This window comes from Berghia stephanieae, chromosome 11 (assembly GCF_034508935.2).
Source record: "Berghia stephanieae isolate SIO BIC M18660-M18661 chromosome 11, UCSD_Bste_1.3, whole genome shotgun sequence".
NCBI lineage: Eukaryota > Metazoa > Mollusca > Gastropoda > Nudibranchia > Aeolidiidae > Berghia > Berghia stephanieae.
This window is the reverse complement of record NC_088370.1, coordinates 6,851,678-6,876,677: the sequence shown is the minus strand read 5'-3', so window position 1 is coordinate 6,876,677 and position 25,000 is coordinate 6,851,678. Positions and strand designations below refer to the sequence as shown.

The 25,000-nt window shown below is 39.6% G+C and overlaps 1 protein-coding gene across 1 annotated transcript in view; it reads left to right on the top strand.

Moving 5' to 3' along the window:
• Positions 1-4,256: 4,256 nt before the first annotated feature.
• Positions 4,257-25,000, top strand: part of LOC144956298 (sphingomyelin phosphodiesterase-like) — a 49,096-nt gene continuing 28,352 nt past the window's right edge. Inside the window, exons 1-2 of the mRNA XM_078886789.1 lie at positions 4,257-4,376; positions 9,212-9,560. Coding sequence (XP_078742915.1) covers positions 9,282-9,560 — 279 coding nt within the window. The 5' untranslated portion in view covers positions 4,257-4,376; positions 9,212-9,281. The remainder of the gene's footprint in view (positions 4,377-9,211; positions 9,561-25,000) is intronic.

Sequence of the window (25,000 nt, the reverse complement as noted above, 5' to 3'; positions counted from 1 at the left end):
AACCACCACCACCACACTATCATCACTACCACTACTATTACAACCACCACCACCACAATATCATCATTACCACTCCTACAACAACCACCACCACATCGTCATCATCACCGCTGCTACTACTACTACTACTACTACAACCACCATTGCCACCACATCATCATCACTACTACTACAACCATCACTACCACTACTACTACAATCATATCACCATCCCTACCACCACTACTGCAACAACCACCACATCACCATCCATGCCACGAAACTACAACCATTATTACTTCATCACCTCTACCACCACCATCACCTGCAACTACTATTACAAACACCACAACGCCACCCCTACCACCACCAATACTACTGCAACCAGTGTTGCAAGCGCCGTAAAAACTCTTTAAACAAATTTAGCTCAAATCTCTCTCTCTCTCTCTCTCTCTCTCTCTCTCTCTCTCTCTCTGTCTCTCTCTCTATCTCTCTCTTTTTCTATCTATCTATCTATCTATCTATCTCCCTCTCTCTCTCTCTATCTATCTCTCTCTCACTCTCTCTTTCTGTCTTTCTTCCTCTCTCTCTCTCTCTCTCTCTCTCTCCCTTCACACAAATACACACACACACACACACATACACACGCACACATACACAAATCAATAAATTGCGCTCACTGGATTAATTTTTATGTTCACCTGCCTGCACTTGCCAATTATAGCTAAATAACAAATACTTTGACATCAAACTTTAGCCTCGTTAGATTTAAAGTTCGTGTTGCTATGATTATCACTTGATGCACTTTTAGCACTCTCTCTCTCTCTCTCTCTCTCTCTCTCTCTCAACACACACACACATCACTAACACACATCATCTACCTACGACCCTCTACACATCACACACACCACACACACACACTACTACTACATCAACACCACCAGCCACATCACATCACTACTACTTACAACCACGACCCATCATCATACTCACTACTATCTACAACCACCACCACCACATCATCATTACTACTACAACCACCACCACACATCTCACTACTACTACAACCACCACCACTACATCATCACTACTACTACAACCACTCCACACTACATCAGTCACTACTACCACCACCACATCATCATCACTACACTAAACCACCACACTACACTACTACTACACTACACTACTACTACACTAACTACACTACTACTCATACTCACTACTACTACTACTACTTACTACTACTACTATCTACTACTACTACTACTACTACTACTACTACTACTACTACTACTACTTACTACTACATACTACTACTACTACTACTACTACTACTACTACTACTACTACTACTACTACTACTACTACTACTACTACTACTACTACTACTACTACTACTACTACTACTACTACTACTACTACTACTACTACTACTACTACTACTACTACTACTACTTACTACTACTACTACTACTACTACTACTACTACTACTACTACTACTTACTACTACTACTACTACTACTACTACTACTACTACTACTACTACTACTACTACTACTACAACCACCAACACATCATCCTCACTACCATCATTATGTTTTGGAGCTTTTCTTCACTTGAAATAAAGAAACTTTGGGGTTGTATTTGACAAAACCTGTTCATATATCAGAAAATATTTGTAATCAGTTATCTATTTAGATCTATACAATATGTAAACACAATACCAAATATCATCCCAATTCCTTTTTTGTGTGTGCGGAAATTCCTCTTTCGGCATTGAAATTCCTCCGAGTGGTGTCTGAAATTCCTGTGAGTCAAATTGAAAATTGGCGTCTCTGCAAATTTTACTATTCTCGTCAAATTTTCAATGCCCATATCTGAGGAGTTATCTTTGCCCATTGATTTGATTATGTGTGAAAACGGTGCCTCACTTCAAAGTCGATTTTCTCAAAACTTGGTTTTTACACTCTCCCTACTTCAAACGGTCATAGTTGGGCAATGAAAAATCAGAATTTTATAAATTTGGTATCAAAATTTTAAGCATAATATAAGCTATAATTGGGTACCAAAAACCCAAAATTGAAAAATCCGACTTAATACCGTTTCGAGGCAGATGGTCACATATGTGAAACAAATAAATTATACTATACATAACAGAGAGATGATTTACAAGACAAAATATATCATCTCCCAAAACTCTTAACTATACATTTGACTGTTTCCCTCCCAATCAGGGTATCCGACCAGGACCAGTATAAAACTAAAACCTAGTAATCTCATTCCAGTGCAAAGACAGAAAGCATGGTGGAAAACAGATATAGGGGGATAGAAGACACAGTAAGTGCCTCCCTGCCCATTGTGGGAGAAATCATCTCTTAGCCATCTACTGTAAGTTTTTTTTTTTTATGAACATGTGATTTATAAACATTTGAGTTTATTCCTCTGTGCTCATGTCAGGATGAGACATTTAGGTGATCTCAAACTAATTACACTGATAGTGTGCTCTTGGAATCTACATTTGTTTCATATTTGAACCTATTCCTTTTGTCTTACTTTTTCTTGGGTGCCTTGTTTGTATGTTTTTAAGGGTTTTACGGCGCTTGCAACACATTAAGGTCATATCAGCGCCAGTAAAAAAGAAGAAAATGGGATAGTAAAAAGTTCTAGAATTAGAACTAAAGTATCCAAGAAAAGGTAAGACAAAGGGGAATTGGTTCAAATTGGAAACAGATGTAGATTCCAAGAGTACACTATCAAAGTACTTAGTTTCAGACACAAGCACGGGTCCTCACTAAGAGGAATACACTCAAATGTATACAAATCATATATAAGATGTAAACAAAACATAATACAGTGCATAACAGAGAGATGGTTTACAAGTGAAAAAATATCTCCCAAAACTAACTATATATTTGACTGTTTCCCTCTCAGCCATGGTATCCGGCCAGGGCCAGGATAAAACAAAGTAATCTCATTCCAATACAAAGATAGAAAGCAAGTTGGAAAACAGATATAGAGTGATAGAATACACAAAAAGTACCTCCCTGCCCAAAATGGTTGCTTTAATTGTATTTGTAGAATTGTTTGACTATCACACTTTCTTCATTTTTTTTTACCGACGCTGATATGGCCTGTGTCGGAAAGGTTTTGTTGTTGTTGTTGTTTTTTTTTTTAATTTGGGGGGGGGGGGGGGGGTTTAAAGGATTTTGCGGCGCATGCGACACACTTAGGTCAAATTAGCGCCAGTAAAAAGAAGAAAATGGAATAGTAGAAATATTCTAGACGTACAATCAAAGCACCCAAGAAAACGTAAGACAATGGGGAATTGGTTCAAATAGGGAACAGATGTCGATTAAAAGAGCATACCGTCAATGCACTTCGTTTGAAATCCGCTTAAAGTCTCATCCAGACACCAGCACAGGAACCCCATTTGAGGAATGCACTCAATTGTTATCAGAATACATAACTAACAACACATAACAGAGATATGATTTACAATGGAAAAATATCACCTCCTAACACTAACACAATACTTTTGACTGTCGCCCCGCCCCCTCCCCCCCCCCCCCAAGTCAAGGAGCCCAGTCAGGGCTGGGACAAAACTAAGTAATCCTATTCTAAGACAAAGACAGAAAGCAACTCTGAAAACTGATAGAAGACACAGCGTGACCTCCTGCCCACCGAAGGTCAAAGTCTGACGCAGAGTCTGACTGAAACTGAAATAGCTGGAGGTCTAGCAAGCAGTTTTTGATTTTGTCCATATTTTAACCAAAGGGGATAAACTCCAGCCCCAGCCATATAGGCCCCTTTGCCTTGAAGGACTACATATATGTGCCCCTTCGCCTCAAAACGGTATTGATTCGGGATGGTTAAGATGTTGAAAATTGAATTTATAGCCAGAAATATTAGTCTTGTGTTGAGTTTGTATGTTTTATTAAGGAGAATGGATACCATATTTTAGTGTGCTAATGCCATCAATTTATATTTTTAACCAGTTTAACATTAAATTCGGCTTTTAAGCATCTGGTTCGTTCCGACATAATACCGTTTTGAGACTGTGGGTCACATATGATATTATTTCACTATAACTATAATCAATTCTCACACTGACATCGTTTGCCGAATTCCTATTTTATCGCTTCGTGACGAAAATATAGTAGGCTGGTCTAATCTTATTCTTATCTTATCATTATCAGTATCAATATTTTATTATGATTTACGATACATTATCTTTATCAATTGGGCTAAATAAGGTATCTTCTGCTGTCATACGATGAATTCCAAAGCACTACAATATTTGTGCAAACTAGGATAGATATAAAGTAAAGCAGAGAGGGGGACTTAATTGTGTTACTATTACAAAGTGTAACAAAGGTATTTGAATGTGTGGAAGGTAGGGTTATTGTATAGCCTAACGGTTTTCATACCCATATTCCTTGTAAATTATCTCTCTGTTATGTATTATTATATTTGTTATTTTGAGTGTATAATGTAAACATTTGAGTGTATTCCTCTTTGTTGAATTTTGTGTTTGTGTCCGGACAAGACTTATAGGTGATCTCAAACTAAGTACATTGGTGGTATGCTCTTGGAATCTACATCTGATCCCTATTTTGTTCCCAGTTCCCCTACGTCTTACTTTTTCTTGGGTGCTTTAATTGTAATTCTTTTTACTATCCCATTTTCTACTACTACTACTACTACTACTACTACTACTACTACTACTACTACTACTACTACTACTACTACTACTACTACTACTACTACTACTACTACTACTACTACTACTACTACTACTACTACTACTACTCTACTACTACCACCATTACTACTACTACTACTACTACCACTACTACTACTACTACTACTACTACTACTACTACTACTACTACTACTACTACTACTACTACTACTACTACTACTACTACTACTACTACTACTACTACTACTACTACTACTACTACTACTACTACTATACTACTACTACTATTACTACTACTACACTACTACTACTACTACTACTACTACTACTACTACTACTACTACTACTACTACTACTAATAATAATAATAATAATAATAATAATAACGATAATAATACTAAAAATAACGATAAAATAATCATAATCATAATATAATAATAATAATAATAATAATAATAATAATAATAATAATAATAATAATAATAATAATAATAATAATAATAATCATAATCATAATAATATTGATGATATAATATTTAATAATAAAATAATAATATAATAATAATATAATAATAATAATATAATAATAATAATAATAATAATAATAATAATAATAATAATAATATAATAATAATAAATAATAATAATAATAATAAATAATAAATAATAATAATAATTAATAATAATAATAATAATAATAATAATAATAATAATAATAATAATAATAATAATAATAATAATAATAATAATAATAATAATAATAATAATAATAATAATAATAAAATAATAATATAATATAATTATATATAATATAAAATACTATAATATAATAATATAATAATAATAATAACTAACAATAATCTACCCGCTCCTACTACTACTACTACTACTACTACTACTACTAACTACTATACTACAACTACTACTACTACTACACTACTTACTACTACTACTTACTACTATACTACTAATACTACTACTATATAATAATAATAATAATAATAATATATAATAATAATATAATGATGATGATGATGATGATGATGATGATGATGATGATGATGATGATGATGATGATGATATAATAATAATAATAATAATAATAATAATAATAATAATAATAATAATAATAATATCTCTACTATACTACTAACTATCTACTACTACTACTACTACTACTACTACTACTACTACTACTACTACTAACTACTACTACTACTAACTACTACTACACAACAAAACACTACTACTACACTACTACTACTACTACTACTACTACTACTACTACTACTACTACTATAATAATAATAATAATAATAATGATAATAATAATAATAATAATAATAATAATAATAATAATAATAATAATAATAATAATAATATGGTGATGATGATGATGATCATAATAATAATAATAATAATAATAATAATAATAATAATAATAATAATAATAATAATAATAATAATAATAATAATAAGTATGGGTCACATTTGTCTTTGACTATGATAAAATGAAGAATCTCATTCCCTTTTATTGAATGTTTACTCCATGTCATGTGTGTCATATAGTCATCATGTCGTGTTCGTTTTCTCCTGAAATGAGATTATTTTTATATTTTAACCCTCTCCTTACCACGCAAAGGAAAATCGTCGCATTCGTTACGATACAACCAACATTTTTCTTATTCATTTTTTTGGTACATCATAAGATTTAAAGAAAATAAACGTTGTGTTGTTGATCATGTGTTGCTAAGTAAATTCTGTATCTCAAGAACTTTACTGCTATCATGTCTGAGTGATAAAAAATCTAGTTTTGTGTTAGTTGGGTGTTAAGGAGAGAGTTAAACGTTTTTGCTGTTCTTATTCCATTTGGAAAAAAATACATACAAAAAATGTTAGGAATAAAACTTCTATAGCCAAGTTGTGCTATTATTATTCTTGAATAAAAGACAAATTCCAATCAACTTGATTTGCATTAACTTGAGCTTGAGCTGAACGTGCCTAAAGCGCTTTGCAAAGGGTCCCTGGCCAACAGCAACACGTGACGTAAGATGTAGAAAGAGACATGACTCCTGTTAGGCGATCTTACAATTATTTTTATTTCGACAGAGACAACGCTGTTAATGGCCAGGTACTCGTTTTGCACCCGAGTACGCAAGGACGCAACTATGCACCCAGGACCTTACGGTCCGGAAGCGAGTGTCATACCACGAGACCACATAGCCGCACATTCTATGAATAATTCCCAAGAAAGATTCTACAACTAGGCATTTCTATTTTGTTCATGATGGGCTAGTCTTTCCATACAGATTTAATGTCAAAGCCGTATGATAAAACTCAACAGAAAGCCATTTTGTGACGCCAGAGAGATCATAGTCTCGCATATAGATTATTGTGTTTTTTTGTCAATGTATTGCTTAAAAAAATATTTTGTTTATTGTATATCATCATCGTCCATCGTGGCTTGTGCTCTTGAGTACGTTGCCGGTCAGCTGTCTCCACGAATCACGATCCTCTGCGGTGCGCATGAAATCTGTGTTGCTTTTAACATCAGATTTGGCCATTCTTAGGTTATTTAAATAAGTCATTCTTTGTCTTTCTCTAGTCCTCTTTCCTTCGATCATCCCAGATGTTACCAACTTTTCTATTCCGTCTCTTCTCCACACAATGCCACACATGTCCCAGAAACTGTAACTGCCTCTTTCGGATGGTATCGATCAATATTCTTCCTTTTCTAAACTTCTCCAACAATTCCTCGTTTGTATACCTGTCTGTCCATGATAGCCTCAACATTCTTCTATACACACCCACATCTCAAATGCCTCTAACATTCTCGTACATTCTTTGTCAAGCGTCCACGTTTCACAACCGTAGAAAATGGTACTAATAACATATATTTCTACTACTTTCATTCTGGTCTTCAACTTCAGGTTGTTGTTTGTTGTTTTATTGTATATATATATATATATATATATATATATAATATATATATATATATATATATATATATATATATACTAGTAAAAAGCCCGCAATTTCGCGGGGAAAGAACTATTTTCATTCGATATTGCCAGAATCATTTTCTTGATTAGCTTGATTACGATTAGATGCACATTTTAATAGATGTGCTTGTCGTCGTTACCATGCTTTATTCGGCATGATTTTAGTTTATCAGTCAGTAGATATCAATATCAATAAGTCGCAAGTCTTTACCACGCTTTACTTGGGAGTGATTTGCACTACCTTCAATACTTCACAAATTAAAATGGCGGCCGAGAATCAAAACAATGGTCAAATTAGGACATTTTAAACTTTCACAAATCTATCAAGGTTTGTTCTAGAGTTTTTAAAACGCTTTTATATGATGACAAATTGAATAAATAAACGCCTGGCAAAAGATCAACGGTGAAAATACAAATTGAATGAATACTGGGGATATAGAAGCTTTCGGAATGTCTCCCCTTTACTTAAATTATGTGAGGTCAAATGAAAATCTGAAGCGGACGCGACAAATATGTCCCCGAATCTGTCAACTTTTGGTTTGTTCGGGCTAGAAGCTAGACAGATCCAATTGACAGTTTGCCGACAACGTTTAACTAAATATTTCCCAGGGCAATAATTATCACATCGATGGCATAAAAACGACAGTAATATCAGCAGTAATATTCGTTGATGTTGTTAATCGGTGAAACTTGTTTAAAATTTCTGTAAATCCGAATACCGTCATGTGATCAAGTGAATTATATCAGTATGAATGCCACGATTTGCTGAAAAATGCCAATCTGACAGTTCCTAGCAAACACACACACCCCCCTCTCCCCCCCCCCCCTTTGCTCAGGAATTTCTCTACTTGGTGAACACTCCCCCCCCCCTTTTTTTTTCTTTCACGCAACCACATTCCAAAACACACACACACACACACATATGTATACACCACACACACACACACACACACATAAACATACACGCAATGAGAACACACTACTACATAACACTGATCACCGCTAAATCAACACAACGGAAGTAAGGACTCTACTAGACAGATAGAGTTGAGGGTGTGGTCATGAGGTATTAGTGTCTTCGGTAAATTTTTTATGATATCTGTTTGACTTAACAAACTTTCAAACTGACTTTAAATTATAAAAGGAAATCAAGTTATCTGTTTATCTATCTGTAAAAAATACATTTCTATTTTTCAAATCTTTCAGTAGAGTTGTGCGCCGTATCAATTTTTTTATTGACTCAAATAAGCACAATGTTCTCCACAAGGCTATATTTTTTAAAGAAATGATATATATATATATATATATATGTATATATATATATATATATATATATATATATATATATATATATATATATAATATATATATATATATATATATATAAATTTAATTATTTATTCATATATTTATTTATATATGTTTTTTTTTATTAATGCAAACTGGTCCTCTATAGGAGGTTTTAAAATTACTAAGAATGAAAAAAAGCCATTCATTTGTATTTTGTTATGTATTTATTCACAGATTCAAGACATTTAATTCAATGGACAAAGCATAACGGTCTGAGAAGCATCAGTTAAAGTACTAAATTAACATGGCTCGGCTTTATCTGGCCATTTGTCTTGTGTCCTCCCTGGCATTTGGAAGTGTAGATTCTACATCACTGCGGTTTGTTCCAGAGGCCAGGGACAACCCAGTCTCGTCAGTGGGAGCTATCAGCTGCGCGACTTGTGATGTTGCCGTTTTCCTGTTTAAAACCATCATCGGCATAAGCCCCAGCCAATCGGAAATCGTAGACGCTGCCGTGGTAGTGTGTGAATTGCTGAAGATTGAAGATGACAGAGTTTGTGATGGCATTATTAACCTGTTCGCCGTGAGTTATTTCCCTTTGTCATTGATTCATACACACTAATAGTACTAATACTGTTTAGGTTTCTTGTGGATTTGGACATTTGGATCACAAAAAGAGACCACGAAAGATTTTACTTTGAAGATTCTGGGTGGGGTTCCTGACCTCCCATACTGGGCAGGGCGGTACATACTGTGTCCTCTATCCCCTTATTTCTGTTTTCCAACATACTTTCTGTCTTTGTCTTGGAAAGAGATTACTTGGTTTTGTCCTGACTCTGGCCGGAGTCCTGGCTGGGAGGGAAACAGTCGAATGCATAGTTATTGTTTTGGGAGATGATATTTTTTTCCCTTGTAAATCATCTCTCTGTTATGTATTATTATATTTGTTATTTTTTATGTATAATGTAAGCATTTGAGTGTATTCCTCTTTGTTGGATTTTGTGCTTGTGTCCGGATGAGACTTATAGGTGATCTCAAACTAAGTACATTGGTGGTATGCTCTTGGAATCTACATATGATCCCTATTTGTTCCCAGTTCCCCTTTGTCTTACTTTCTCTTGGGTGCTTTGATTGTAATTCTAGAACATATTTCTATCCTATTTACTTCCTTTTTACTGGAGAGGTATATTCTAAATGTGTTGCAAGCGCCGTAAAACCCTTAAAAACATAAAAACAAACATACTTTGAAGATTGTTTCTAAGGATTTACTAAACTTTTAACACGGGCAGACGTCTATGACGAAGAGAGAAAAACGAATCATAAGTGATACAACTTGCACCACACTCATGAAAGGGTGAAAATTGAAAGGCTTCAGATGGAAACAGTACAGACAATGGGCGTTTTGGGTCAGCAAACCCTTCGTCAGCACAAATGAATGATGAAAACAAATGAAACAAAATGTAGTAAAAATTGTAGACAGAATACAGATGCTACAATTTTTACTACATTGTATTTTATTTGTTTTCAACGTTCCTTTGTTTATTGTGCACCGATGAAGGGTTTGTACTGGGTCGGGATCCTGACCTTCCATAGTGGGCAGGGAGGTACATGCTGTGTCTTCTATCCCCCTATACCCGTTTTCCAATTGTTACCTGTCATTGTCTTGGAATGAGATTACTTAGCTTTGTCCTGATCCTTGCCGGAGTTCCTTGGCTGGGAGGGAAACAGTCGAATGTATAGTTATAGTTTTGGGAGATGATATTTTTTTCCTTGTAAATCATCTCTCTGTTATGCATTGTATTATGTTTAATTTACATATTATATTATATGATTGGTAAACATTTGAGTGTATTCCTCTTAGTTGGGACCTGTGCTTGTGTCTAGATGAGACTTTTAGGTGATCTCAAACTGAGTACTTTGACGGTGTGCTCTTGGAATCTACATCTGTTCCCTATTTGAACCAGTTCCCCTTTGTCTTACTTTTTCTTTTGTGCTGTAATTGTAATTCTAGAACTTTTTACTTTCCCATTTTCTTCCTTTTTACTGGCGCTGATATGACCTTAATGTGTTGCAAGCGCCGTAAAACCCTTAAAAACAAAACAAAAAAGGGTTTGTACCCAAAACGTCCATTGTCTGTACTGTTCCCATCCGAAGCCTTTCCATTTTCACCTTTTCGTTAGTATTTTCATGATCTTCAGGCAGCCCCCACCACTCTCTACAAAATACATAGCAATGGTAACATCAGAACAAAATCACTAACGAAAGAGTGAAAATGGAAAGGCTTCGTATGGGAACAAAACAGACAATGGACGTTTCGGGTACAAACCCTTCGTCAGCACAACAATACACAAATAAACGTGGAAAACAAATAAAATATAATGAAAAATAACTTGTATCGTCTGTACTCAATGGTGGTTGCAGTATGAATGAAATGTTAGCGTGGCGTGGGTAGAGGATAGGGTGCCCCAGGGGGGTGATCTAATTGATAAGCAAAGGTCAGCGTCAGGGAACCGAACTTTCCAGACTATAATGGAAGGTAAAAGACATATTGGTAGTAGTAGTAGTAGTAGAACACTTCAGAAAAGTGAGTGGAGCAGGCACTTATGTTGGTAACAACAAGATATGAAGTGAATAGAAAAGTGCCAGAAGACAATAGAGAATAAAAATTTTTCGCGGCGGTGGTGGGGTTTGAACCTGCGACCTTATTGGTACGACAACTCCGCCTGGCAGGTGAGAGCGTGGCTCTACCGTGTGAGCTATCCACGAACACAAAATATTCGTTTCAAACTCAAAGTCATTACTAGATCCCTCTCTCACCCACTTCTTGAGACCGCCGATTCGTTCGTACACCACCATCGCGAATAATTTTGACCAGCAGTTAAGCTTAATAGCCAATATTCTCAACACAAACATATAACATAGAAACGATTGAGACATTGAGTATGCTCCGGTGTATGGGGTGAATTTTTAATTCAGAAAAGTGAGTGGAGCAGGCACTTATGTTGGTAACAACAAGATATGAAGTGAGTAGAAAAGTGCCAGAAGACAATAGAGAATAAAAATTTTTCGCGGCGGTGGTGGGGTTTGAACCTGCGACCTTATTGGTACGACAACTCCGCCTGGCAGGTGAGAGCGTGGCACTACCGTGTGAGCTAAAAAATTTTTATTCTCTATTGTCTTCTGGCACTTTTCTACTCACTTCATATCTTGTTGTTACCAACATAAGTGCCTGCTCCACTCACTTTTCTGAATTAAAAATTCACCCCATACACCGGAGCATACTCAATGTCTCAATCGTTTCTATGTTATATGTTGGTGTTGAGAATATTGGCTATTAAGCTTAACTGCTGGTCAAAATTATTCGCGATGGTGGTGTACGAACGAATCGGCGGTCTCAAGAAGTGGGTGAGAGAGGGATCTAGTAATGACTTTGAGTTTGAAACGAATATTTTGTGTTCGTGGATAGCTCACACGGTAGAGCCACGCTCTCACCTGCCAGGCGGAGTTGTCGTACCAATAAGGTCGCAGGTTCAAACCCCACCACCGCCGCGAAAAATTTTTATTCTCTATTGTCTTCTGGCACTTTTCTATTCACTTCATATCTAGTAGTAGTAGTAGTAGTTGTCATGGTCTCAAGTGAGTAAAGAGCTACTCGACTATGCATAAAGATATATGTAGAATGAGGCCCCAGAATTTACTAGTTACTATAAATGAAAAACAATTAACGATTTGTTTACAATGAAATAAAAATAATGATGAAATTTAATTAAAAGAGATAAACAGTGATCGTGGCAGTTACAAATAGAGATATGAATTTTACGTAACTTATGATAATATGTCAGGTTCGTAAGTTTACGTTTCCAGGCAGTTGATGGGCTTGGATGATCTATTCCTCTGATAACAGGATCGGACTCGTAAAATTCCACTTCCAGGCAATTGGTAAGAAGTTATTGTGTAGTCCTTTGACAGCGGGCTTGGGTTTGATCCTTGAAGATTATACAATCAAAGTTAAAAGCTCCGGCGTCTTAATGGTGTAGATATAATATCTACAAAGTCCCAAAAGATAAAAATCTTCCAGTATATAGAAGGAATAGAGCGACTGGCCGTCCGGCATAGATTGTGGAGAGAAAGTGAGTGTCAAATGTTAGACCTATCAGCTTTTATAATAAGTGGCTACGTGACAGAATGTAGAACGAAAAGTATTCACTAATTAGAAATTAATTCGAGGGAAGGCTATAAAAGGAAAGACGATCTAATATTAGAAGGTAAAGTTTATCTAAGCCTACCGAAATATAACTGGAGTGAGATGAATTCAGTTCTTAATAAAATAAAATTTAATAAGATAATTGTGAACAACCTTTACTGTGACACCCCCCACCCACGTTTAAAATATACTCTTTAACCATTATGGGAAAGATAGATTTTACAAACGGAAGTAAATTTACTATCATGATACTCTAGCATTAATCCATTGTTATGATTTGTGCTACAATTAAATTATTTATTAACTAGACATGGAAATGTTTATATTAACGTAGGTATATGAATGGGTGACAATAACAATGAAAGATTGTGATTACAAATCATTGTGATGAACAACATGATGGCAATGTGATTACAAATCATTGTGATAAACAATAGTGATGGCAATGAAGCATGATTTAAGTCGATGATATGAAGGTAATTTACTGAATGAAATGAATGAAAATGTAAATGGAATATTGACATTTCAATTATTAATCATAAATGAGTGAAAATTCATAACAATAATAGATAAAGAGAAGATTTCCCAAATCATGAATGGGTATGGTATATATATCCAAACAATACTCAATGTTACATTAAGTTGGGTCATCATGTTTACAAATAAAATTATCGAATTTGTGCGAGGGAAGGCTATAAAAGGAAAGACGATCTAATATTAGAAGGTAAAGTTTATCTAAGCCTACCGAAATATAACTGGAGTGAGATGAATTCAGTTCTTAATAAAATAAAATTTAATAAGATAATTGTGAACAACCTTTACTGTGACAGTAGTAGTAGGAGTAGTAGTAGTAGTAGTAGTAGTAGTAGTAGTAGTAGCAGTAGTAGTAGTAGTAGTAGTAGTAGTAGTAGTAGTAGTAGTAGTAGTAGTAGTAGTAGTAGTAGTAGTAGTAGTAGTAGTAGTAGTAGTAGTAGAACACTGTAGTGGAACAGTAGGGGGCGGTGGAGGGGGCGAGGTGAAAGGGTCACAGCGGAGGTGGGGGGGGGGGGGTGTTTGTTGGATGAGCGAAGGTCGAATCTTCGCGAAAGAACGATGCGATAGTAAAGTGGAATACACCGATAAATAGATAGATGGATAGACAGATAGATAGGTAGAGAGAGAGAGAGAGAGAGAGAGAGAGAGAGAGAGAGAGAGAGAGAGAGAGAGAGGGGGGGGGGGGGGGTGGAGGGGGTTGGTTTGAGCGGACGGTAGAGAGGGGGGAATTAGAGAGAGAGGGGGGGAGGGGAGAAAAGAGAGAGAGAGGGGGGGGGGAAAAGAGAGAGAAGGGAGAGGAGAAGAGAAGAGAGAAGAGAGAGAGAGAGAGAGAGAGAGAGAGGGGAGAGAGAGAGAGAGAGAGAGAGAGAGAGGAGAGAGAGAGAGGAGAGAGAGAAAGGGGGGAGGGGAGGTGAGAGAGGGCGAGTAAACAGCCGAGTGATAGCTGGGTCTATATGTATATAAATGGATAAAAAAAAGTGGATGATTGGACACAATGAGAGATAGCTAGGAAGGTAGATGACTATGAATCGGTGGATAATCAGTAGATAGCTAGCTAGCTAGCTAGATAGATAGATAGATAGATAGATAGATAGATAGATAGATAGATAGATAGATAGATAGATAGATAGATAGATAGATAGGTAGGTAGGTAGGTAGAGTTGTACTTTTAGTAGTATGAACAGTAGTAGTAGTGGTAGTAGTAGTAGTAGTAGTGGTGGTAGTAGTAGTAGTAGTAGTAGTAGTAGTAGTAGTAGTAGTAGTAGTAGTAGCAGTAGTAGTAGTAGTAGTAGTAGTAGTAGTAGTAGTAGTAGTAGTAGTAGTAGTAGTAGTAGAAGTAGTAGTAGTAGCAGCAGCAGTAGCTGTAGTGGCAGAAGTGAGAGCAGCAGTGGTGATGAATACGGGGGACGTTGACATCTAGTGGTGGTCAATCCTGGTGTTGAGTCCGTGTGGAGTCAGCGTTCCCAACAACTTGATCAGGTGAGTTTCCCTACGTCGACGGGCGGAAGTGTCCGAATGGCAAAAACTGAGCACACACACACGCACACACTGTACATCGCAGTGGTCTGGCAGATTGAAGTGTCTGGCCACTGCTGTGTCTGCACAGTTCGATATGTCACGCAAGTGCTGCACGAATCTGTCACCCAGCCTCTTTCCGGTCTCACCAACGTAAGCAATACAGGGAGCACGTAATCGCATAGACTAGATTACGGTCAGTGCAAGTAAACGGCCGCCTGATGTCCCAAATCTTGTCTGGAAAGCTGACTCTGTCATACTCCCACAGGTGCCCACAAGTCTTGCATCGGGGTCGCATACACGATCTGGCTTTAGGTCCATCCCTAGGTATGGGTTCCAGGCGGCTTCTGACAAGGAGATCCCTCAGGTTACGATCCCGTCGATATGCTACCAACGGGGGTTCTGAGAAAACTCTGTGGGTGTCTTCGCCCGCCTGGAGGATCCCATAGTTCTGCAATAGGATGTTCCTCACACGGTGGAAAATAGCTTGCATTTTAGTTGTGGAGTACATTGCTCTCACCGACAGTCGGTCACGAGGTCAAACTACCTGGTGAGCAGGGGTCAACGAGCTACTGCCAGTACCGTCAAAATTCCATCAAAATGATCAAATGTAATCATTTGTAATTCATTTGCGTTATAATCTTTAACTATTGTTATGTATTATATTATTTCTCTGACACTTCATCTTTATCCTCATATGATTTCTGTTTCTATGGGATAGTTGTACGTCATGTTACAATGAAAACAAAAGACCTCATATTTCAAATACTCATAAGTACACATAGACTAAATTGAATCAAGAAATAACACATTTATACAAACACCACCCCCTCTAAATCCATACATAATACAGGGATAATACTGAACTTTTCACCCTACAAAAATCTTCAGTGCGATTTTTCTGAAACTCATGCAATGTGGTTTTGATTAACAACTTGTCAGGTCAAATTCCCTACCAACCAGTAGAATAACAAGTCTCTTCACAGTGCTGACCACTGTTATCATACTAAAATCTGAGAAAGTCATCAAGTAATCATCACGATACTTCACGCTGTTGGTAACAACACAAATAATACGATGCAGGCAATGTTATAGCCATATTTCTGTCATACTCTGAAAAAAATGCCATTTTAACAAATTTGGCCAGAAAACTTGTCCTTCAAATATTGATCAACTAAAATAACCCTCATGTTGTCAAAAACTCTCAAACCTGAGACTTCCTTGCGGTTTTAAGTTTGAGAGTTTTAGTTAAGATGAAGTCTCAGGTTTTAGAGTTTTTGACAAGATGAGGATCATTTTATTCGATTGATATTCATTGAAGAACGAGTTTTCTGGCCAAAATCTAATTATTTTTCACAGAGTACAGAAGAGTTGAAGAGATGCAAACATTAAGAACATCGTGGGATTGAGATCCATTTATATCGTAATACAGTATGTGTATTCACACAACCAATGACCAGTACAATGTAGTAATGATAATATAATAGTATAGTGCAGTCGAATGCTAGTACAGGGACTATAATAATATTATAGTATTATTATATTATGTGTGGCCAACTTTCATGACCAGCCCAGTTTATACAGACATTTTTCACTCTCTGATTTTAGCCAGTTTTTGTCTTAATGTGAGGATAGTTTTAATGTGGTGGATAGCGACATTTTGGTTGACGGTAGATGATGCTGGCGGTGGTGATGGCAACAACGTATGTGATGCTGGTGGTTTAGGGACGGTAGCAGTACTGGTGCTTCTGTCGTCGGGGCTAATACTTACTTGTGACCATTATCATCTATTAGAGATGTTAATGCTTGTGACGTATTCGGAAAAACCCCCGACACGTTTCATTTTTAAAAATTTGGCCAGAAAACTCGTCCTTTAAGTATCGATCATTTAATTAATGACCCTGTTCAATCCAACTTCAGGTTCGAGAGTTTTTGATGTGATGAGAACACGTTTTCTGGCCAAATTTTTAAAAATGTGTGTGTGTTTTTTAATGTACGGGCTGTGTGATCGTGTTGTTGACGTATGGTGTAGTGTATGGGTTGGAGCGATAGTGACGTCAGTAGTAGTAGTGATAGAGGCACAGGGATTGGGGGTGGTGATGGTGACGATACTAGTTGTACGGGGGATGGTGGTGCTGGTGGCGGTCATGATAAAGACGACAGTGGGCGTCAATAACACTGAGGTTAAATGATCGGGAACACCACATTGTGAATTTAAAGTACATTAGAACTAATGTATGTCCTTCAATCTTCATTTGATAATGACTGGTGTCAATGACTTTCTACTATATTAAAACAACTATATTCATGGCATCACCATTTAAAACCTATAATAATCGAAATTTTCAAACTTACTCATAATGAAGTTTATTATTTTTATGTAATCATACCACAATTTTTAAGCAAATACTCTTTGACGAACATTTCGCAGTAATTAAATTAAAAATTACGTATGCCAATCACTGGTACTCAGTCGAGCCACTCTACGAAACGAAACTAAACTATGTGTTATAATAATCGCATGACCTAGCAATTTTAACAGTTAATGGAGTTGTGGTTGGAATTTACAATTCTTTTTATTCTATGTCTGTGGGTATATTAGATGACGTGTAACAATGGAGAGAAAATGAGGGAAAAGAACAATCATAAGTCACTTATTACGTTTGTTCGCCGGCAGTGACTTTAACCTCGCTGACCCCTGGTCTGGCACTGTGCGGCGTGATGAATCACGCAGGTAGCATGAAAACTAAAAGGAACGATATGTGGTAAAACGAACAGCCGTGCTCACTTGATCGGCATGGGGGTGATGCGTGAGGACTAAAATGGGACGCTGTGTCTCCTGCTTCCTGGCATTACGAGGCCTCATTGCTGCTTCTCTCGACGCCAGGCTGGCTTTCCGGACAGCCTTAAGCAAAACCCTTTCGGGATATTCCCGTGCCCTAAAAAAATCGAGCATGCGATCACGTTGAAGCGCAAATTCATCATCTTCCGGACAGAGTCTCCGCAAGCGGAGTATCTGACTGAATGGGATGGAGTCTTTGCACTTCACCGGATGGGATGACCGATAGAGCAGGTAGCTGTGACTGTCCGTTTCCTTGTAGTGTACAGTGGTCCGTACTCCCGTGCTGGTCAATACAGCCTTGATGTCCAAAAAGTTCACCTCAGAGGTTGAAATAAGTGTACTCTATGGACGGGTGGAAGGAGTCCATCGCTAGGATGAACCCTTTCAACTGGCTGTGGGTCAATGACGTAATGCCGAAACAGTCGTCAATGTACCTTTTGAACAGCTCGGGGGCAGGTCCGCTATACTGATGGAAGAAGGTTTCCTCAAGGTAGCCCATGAAGAGGTTAGCATATTAGGGACCCATCTTGGTGCCCATCGCAACACCTAAGATCTGATGGAAAAATACATCATTGAACTCAAAAGTGTTGAGTGTGAGCACAAGTTCGGTGAGCCTCACAATGCTGTTGCTGGAAATCCCTGGTAATGGATGACGGTCGACGAAATGCCTGATGGCACGCAGTCCGTCAGGATGCGGTATGGATGTGTACAGTGCCTTCACATCCATGGTGAAAATCAGCCGTGGACGTTCATCCTGGAATCGAATTTCGTCAATGACACCAAGAGCATGGTTAGTGTCCTTGATATACGATGGCAGGGTGGGAACTATACGTTGAAATACCGCATCAAGGAACTGCGATACCTTCTCAGTGGGGCACGAGATAGCCGACACAATCGGCCTTCCAGGTGGAGTGTCAGACAATTCCCGGATCTTGTGTATCTTAGGGAGCATGTAAAAACATGGATTACCTAGGTCGCTGGGGTCGTGTTTAAGGACCTCTGCCCTACTAGGTAATTCTCCCTGCGATACCAAAGACTGGATTGTCTGGTGGACTCTGGTGTTGTTAGCAAGTGTTGGGTCCGAAGTCACTTTCTCATAAAATATCTGGTCACTCAATTGCCTGTGGCCCTCAGCTCTATAGAGCTCAGCGTCCCAAACAACCACGGCCCCTCCTTTATCAGCCGCTTTGATCACTATATCACGACGTGATCTAAGTGATCGTACGGCAGCCCATTCAAGACGGGTGAGGTTAGACCTCTTGATAGGTGTGGGTCGTAGTGCCTCTATCTGTCTAAGAAAAGTCTGGATAAACAGGTCGAGTGTAGGGGACTTGCCAGGACTAGGAGTCCAGTTTCTTTTACGTCGTGAGAAAGCGGCAAACGGATCCTCAGGGTCACGGTCATAGTCATGGTCACGTTCATCATCTTTGAAGTGATACTTCAAGCGTAAAATACGCATGAAGCGACGTACATCCGACTCAATGCGGGACTGGTCGGACGTTCTTCGCAGTGGGATGAACTTGAGACCTTTCCTTAAGACCGATTCCTCTGCACTGCTCAACTGGATGGTCGGGGGGACAGAAACCACCAGCCGGTGTTGGAGGGACTCCCAAACCACCAATGGTGACTGGCTGGGTATGGGTGCCATTAAGAGCAGTGGGGCCAGAGGAAGGTTCAATGGGTGAATCCACCGATGGGAGTGTTACCGAATGAGAAGGGAGGTTATTGTCAAGATGTGTAATTCTGTTTGGAAAGAGAGCATCTAATTTACTGGTTTTGACATAATTTAAGCATGCATGGTAGTGTTGATTACATAAATGTATGAATAACCTAATGGCTTTGTAAAGTGTATGGTTATGATAAGTACGATGCCTCAAGCATGTGGAGGATGTGTCGATTGTGTGTGTTAATTTGGATATCTGTTTGCGAAGGATGTCTGTGGTAAGTCTAAGTCGTTGCATTGCACACTTGGATTCTAATTCCAGAAACTGGGAGAACTGGGATGAGGTTAGAGAGCCTAAAGAAGGGTGGAAATGTGAAACGAATCCTTTAGGGGCCGTGCGTTTCCTAAGGCAGTACAATAAGACATTCAAGTGGCTGCTAGCTCGAGTTTTATAGAGGGTGGCGTGGCCGAGAGTGTAGCCTACTTGAGATAGGTGGATAGGGAAAGAGGAAAGAAACGTACGAATGTCCCGTAAGGAAGAGCGCAAGAGTTGCTTGGGAGATGTATGAGGCATGGTGAAAATAGGGAAAGAGGGCGAAAGGCTAAAAGGATGAGTAAGGTAATCAATAAGTATGGGTAAACTGGAGAAGCGAGTGAATGAGAGAAAGGAAGGGAGGGATAGACTGAGAGGTGTGGTAAGAGAGAGGTAGTGGTTAAAAACGTGGGTGTGGTGAAAAATAATGCTGAGATGTAAATGGTAAGGGGGGGGGGGGGGGGGGGGGGGGGGGGGTTAGTGTGCTAAAAGAGGTAGACTGGTAGGGGAGAAGAGTGTAAATAAATATATAAATATGAGAGTAATGAAAAGGTGATGATAGTGCAATGTTGGATAAAACTAAATTGATAAACTGAAAAGTATATTTTAAAAAATGCAACATATAGCAGTACAAATAAAACAGAAATAAACACTATACCTACGTAAAGTACTAGGTAACACTGATGGGGACGGTCCAAAAACACGGTATGGCAGCAGAAGTATAATTCAAGTGAATCAACGAAAAAAATCAAATGAATCAAAACGGAAAAGTAGAAAACGGTAAGGGCTGCCTGAAGCCGGTGATCGTAAAATACTAACGAAAGAGTGAAAATGGAAAGGCTTCGTATGGGAACAAAACAGACAATGGACGTTTCGGGTACAAACCCTTCGTCAGCACAACAATACACAAATAAACGTGGAAAACAAATAAAATATTATGAAAAATAACTTATATCGTCTGTACTCAATGGTGGTTGCAGTATGAATGAAATGTTAGCGTGGCGTGGGTAGAGGATAGGGTGCCCCAGGGGGGTGATCTAATTGATAAGCAAAGGTCAGCGTCAGGGAACCGAACTTTCCAGACTATAATGGAAGATAAAAGACATATTGGTAGTAGTAGTAGTAGTAGTAGTAGTAGTAGTAGTAGTAGTAGTAGTAGTAGTAGTAGTAGTAGTAGTAGTAGTAGTAGTAGTAGCAGTAGTAGTAGTAGTAGTTGTAGTAGTAGTAGTAGTAGTAGTTGTAGTAGTAGTAGTAGTAGTAGTAGTAGTAGTAGTAGTAGTAGTAGTAGTAGTAGTAGTAGTAGTAGTAGTAGTAGTAGTAGTTGGATGAGCGAAGGTCGAATCTTCGCGAAGGAACGATGCGATAGTAAAGTGGAATACACCGATAAATAGATAGATGGATAGACAGATAGATAGGTAGATAGACAGAAAAGAGAGAGAGAGGAGAGAGAGAGAGAGAGAGAGAGAGAGAGAGAGAGAGAGAGAGAGAGAAAGGGGGGGGGGAGGGGGGTTGGTTTGAGGCGGACCGGTAGAGAGGGGGAATTAGAGAGAGAGGGGGGGAGGGGGAGAAAGAGAGAGAGAGGGGGGGAGGGGGGAGAAAGAGAGATGAGGGGGGGGGGGGGACAAAGAAGAGAGAGAGAGAGAGAGAGAGAGAGAGAGGAGAGAGAGAGAGAGAGAGAGAGAGAGAGAGAGGAAAGGGGGGAGGGGAGGTGAGAGTGGGCGAGTAAACAGCCGAGTGATAGCTGGGTCTATATGTATATTAATGGATAAAAAAGTGGATGATTGGACACAATGAGAGATAGCTAGGAAGGTGGATGACTATGAATCGGTGGATAATCAGTAGATATATAGCTAGCTAGCTAGCTAGCTAGCTAGATAGATAGATAGATAGATAGATAGATAGATAGATAGGTAGGTAGGTAGGTAGGTAGAGTTGTACTTTTAGTAGTATGAACAGTAGTAGTGTAGTAGTAGTAGTGTAGTAGTAGTAGTAGTAGTAGTAGTAGTAGTAGTAGTGGTAGTAGTAGTAGTAGTAGTAGTAGTAGTAGTAGTAGTAGTAGTAGTAGTAGCAGTAGTAGTAGTAGTAGTAGTAGTAGTAGTAGTAGTAGTAGTAGTAGTAGTGGTAGTAGTAGTAGTAGTAGAAGAAGTAGTAGTAGTAGTAGTAGGAGAAGTAGTAGAAGTAGTAGTAGTAGCAGCAGCAGTAGCTGTAGTGGCAGAAGTGAGAGCAGCAGTGGTGATGAATATGGGTGACGTTGACATCTAGTGGTGGTCAATCCTGGTGTTGAGTCCGCGTGGAGTCAGCGTTCCCAACAACTTGATCAGGTGAGTTTCCCTACGTCGACGGGCGGAAGTGTCCGAATGGCAAAAACTGAGCACACATACACGCACACACTGTACATCGCAGTGGTCTGGCAGATTGAAGTGTCTGGCCACTGCTGTGTCTGCACAGTTCGATATGTCACGCAAGTGCTGCACGAATCTGTCACCCAGCCTCTTTCCGGTCTCACCAACGTAAGCAATCCCACACAGGGAGCACGTAATCGCATAGACTAGATTACGGTCAGTGCAAGTAAACGGCCGCCTGATGTCCCAAATCTTGTCTGGAAAGCTGACTCTGTCATACTCCCACAGGTGCCCACAAGTCTTGCATCGGGGTCGCATACACGATCTGGCTTTAGGTCCATCCCTAGGTATGGGTTCCAGGCGGCTTCTGGCAAGGAGATCCCTCAGGTTACGATCCCGTCGATATGCTACCAACGGGGGTTCTGAGAAAACTCTGTGGGTGTCTTCGCCCGCCTGGAGGATCCCATAGTTCTGCAATAGGATGTTCCTCACTTGATCGGCATGGGGTGATGCGTGAGGACTAAAATGGGACGCTGTGTCACCTGCTTCCTGGCATTACGAGGCCTCATTGCTGCTTCTCTCGACACGAGGCTGGCTTTCCGGACAGCCTTAAGCAAAACCCTTTCGGGATATTCCCGTGCCCTAAAAAAATCGAGCATGCGATCACGTTGAAGCGCAAATTCATCATCTTCCAGACAGAGTCTCCGCAAGCGGAGAGTATCTGACTGAATGGGATGGAGTCTTTGCACTTCACCGGATGGGATGACCGATAGAGCAGGTAGCTGTGACTGTCCGTTTCCTTGTAGTGTACAGTGGTCCGTACTCCCGTGCTGGTCAATACAGCCTTGATGTCCAAAAAGTTCACCTCAGAGGTTGAAATCTCATAAGTGTACTCTATGGACGGGTGGGAGGAGTCCATCGCAAGGATGAACCCTTTCAACTGGCTGTGGGTCAATGACGTAATGCCGAAACAGTCGTCAATGTACCTTTTGAACAGCTCGGGGGCAGGTCCGCTGTACTGATGGAAGAAGGTTTCCTCAAGGTAGCCCATGAAGAGGTTAGCATATGAGGGACCCATCTTGGTGCCCATCGCAACACCTGAGATCTGATGGAAAAATACATCATTGAACTCAAAAGTGTTGAGTGTGAGCACAAGTTCGGTGAGCCTCACAATGCTGTTGCTGGAAATCCCTGGTAATGGATGACGGTCGACGAAATGCCTGATGGCACGCAGTCCGTCAGGATGCGGTATGGATGTGTACAGTGCCTTCATATCCATGGTGAAAATCAGCCGTAGACGTTCATCCTGGAATCGAATTTCGTCAATGACACCAAGAGCATGGTTAGTGTCCTTGATATACGATGGCAGGGTGGGAACTATACGTTGAAATACCGCATCGAGGAACTGCGATACCTTCTCAGTGGGGCATCGTGCCTTGAGGAAACCTTCTTCCATCAGTACAGCGGACCTGCCCCCGAGCTGTTCAAAAGGTACATTGACGACTGTTTCGGCATTACGTCATTGACCCACAGCCAGTTGAAAGGGTTCATCCTTGCGATGGACTCCTTCCACCCGTCCATAGAGTACACTTATGAGATTTCAACCTCTAAGGTGAACTTTTTGGACATCAAGGCTGTATTGACCAGCACGGGAGTACGGACCACTGTACACTACAAGGAAACGGACAGTCACAGCTACCTGCTCTATCGGTCATCCCATCCGGTGAAGTGCAAAGACTCCATCCCATTCAGTCAGATACTCCGCTTGCGGAGACTCTGTCTGGAAGATGATGAATTTGCGCTTCAACGTGATCGCATGCTCGATTTTTTTAGGGCACGGGAATATCCCGAAAGGGTTTTGCTTAAGGCTGTCCGGAAAGCCAGCCTCGTGTCGAGAGAAGCAGCAATGAGGCCTCGTAATGCCAGGAAGCAGGAGACACAGCGTCCCATTTTAGTCCTCACGCATCACCCCCATGCCGATCAAGTGAGGAACATCCTATTGCAGAACTATGGGATCCTCCAGGCGGGCGAAGACACCCACAGAGTTTTCTCAGAACCCCCGTTGGTAGCATATCGACGGGATCGTAACCTGAGGGATCTCCTTGTCAGAAGCCGCCTGGAACCCATACCTAGGGATGGACCTAAAGCCAGATCGTGTATGCGACCCCGATGCAAGACTTGTGGGCACCTGTGGGAGTATGACAGAGTCAGCTTTCCAGACAAGATTTGGGACATCAGGCGGCCGTTTACTTGCACTGACCGTAATCTAGTCTATGCGATTACGTGCTCCCTGTATTGCTTACGTTGGTGAGACCGGAAAGAGGCTGGGTGACAGATTCGTGCAGCACTTGCGTGACATATCGAACTGTGCAGACACAGCAGTGGCCAGACACTTCAATCTGCCAGACCACTGCGATGTACAGTGTGTGCGTGTGTGTGTGCTCAGTTTTTGCCATTCGGACACTTCCGCCCGTCGACGTAGGGAAACTCACCTGATCAAGTTGTTGGGAACGCTGACTCCACGCGGACTCAACACCAGGATTGACCACCACTAGATGTCAACGTCACCCATATTCATCACCACTGCTGCTCTCACTTCTGCCCTACAGC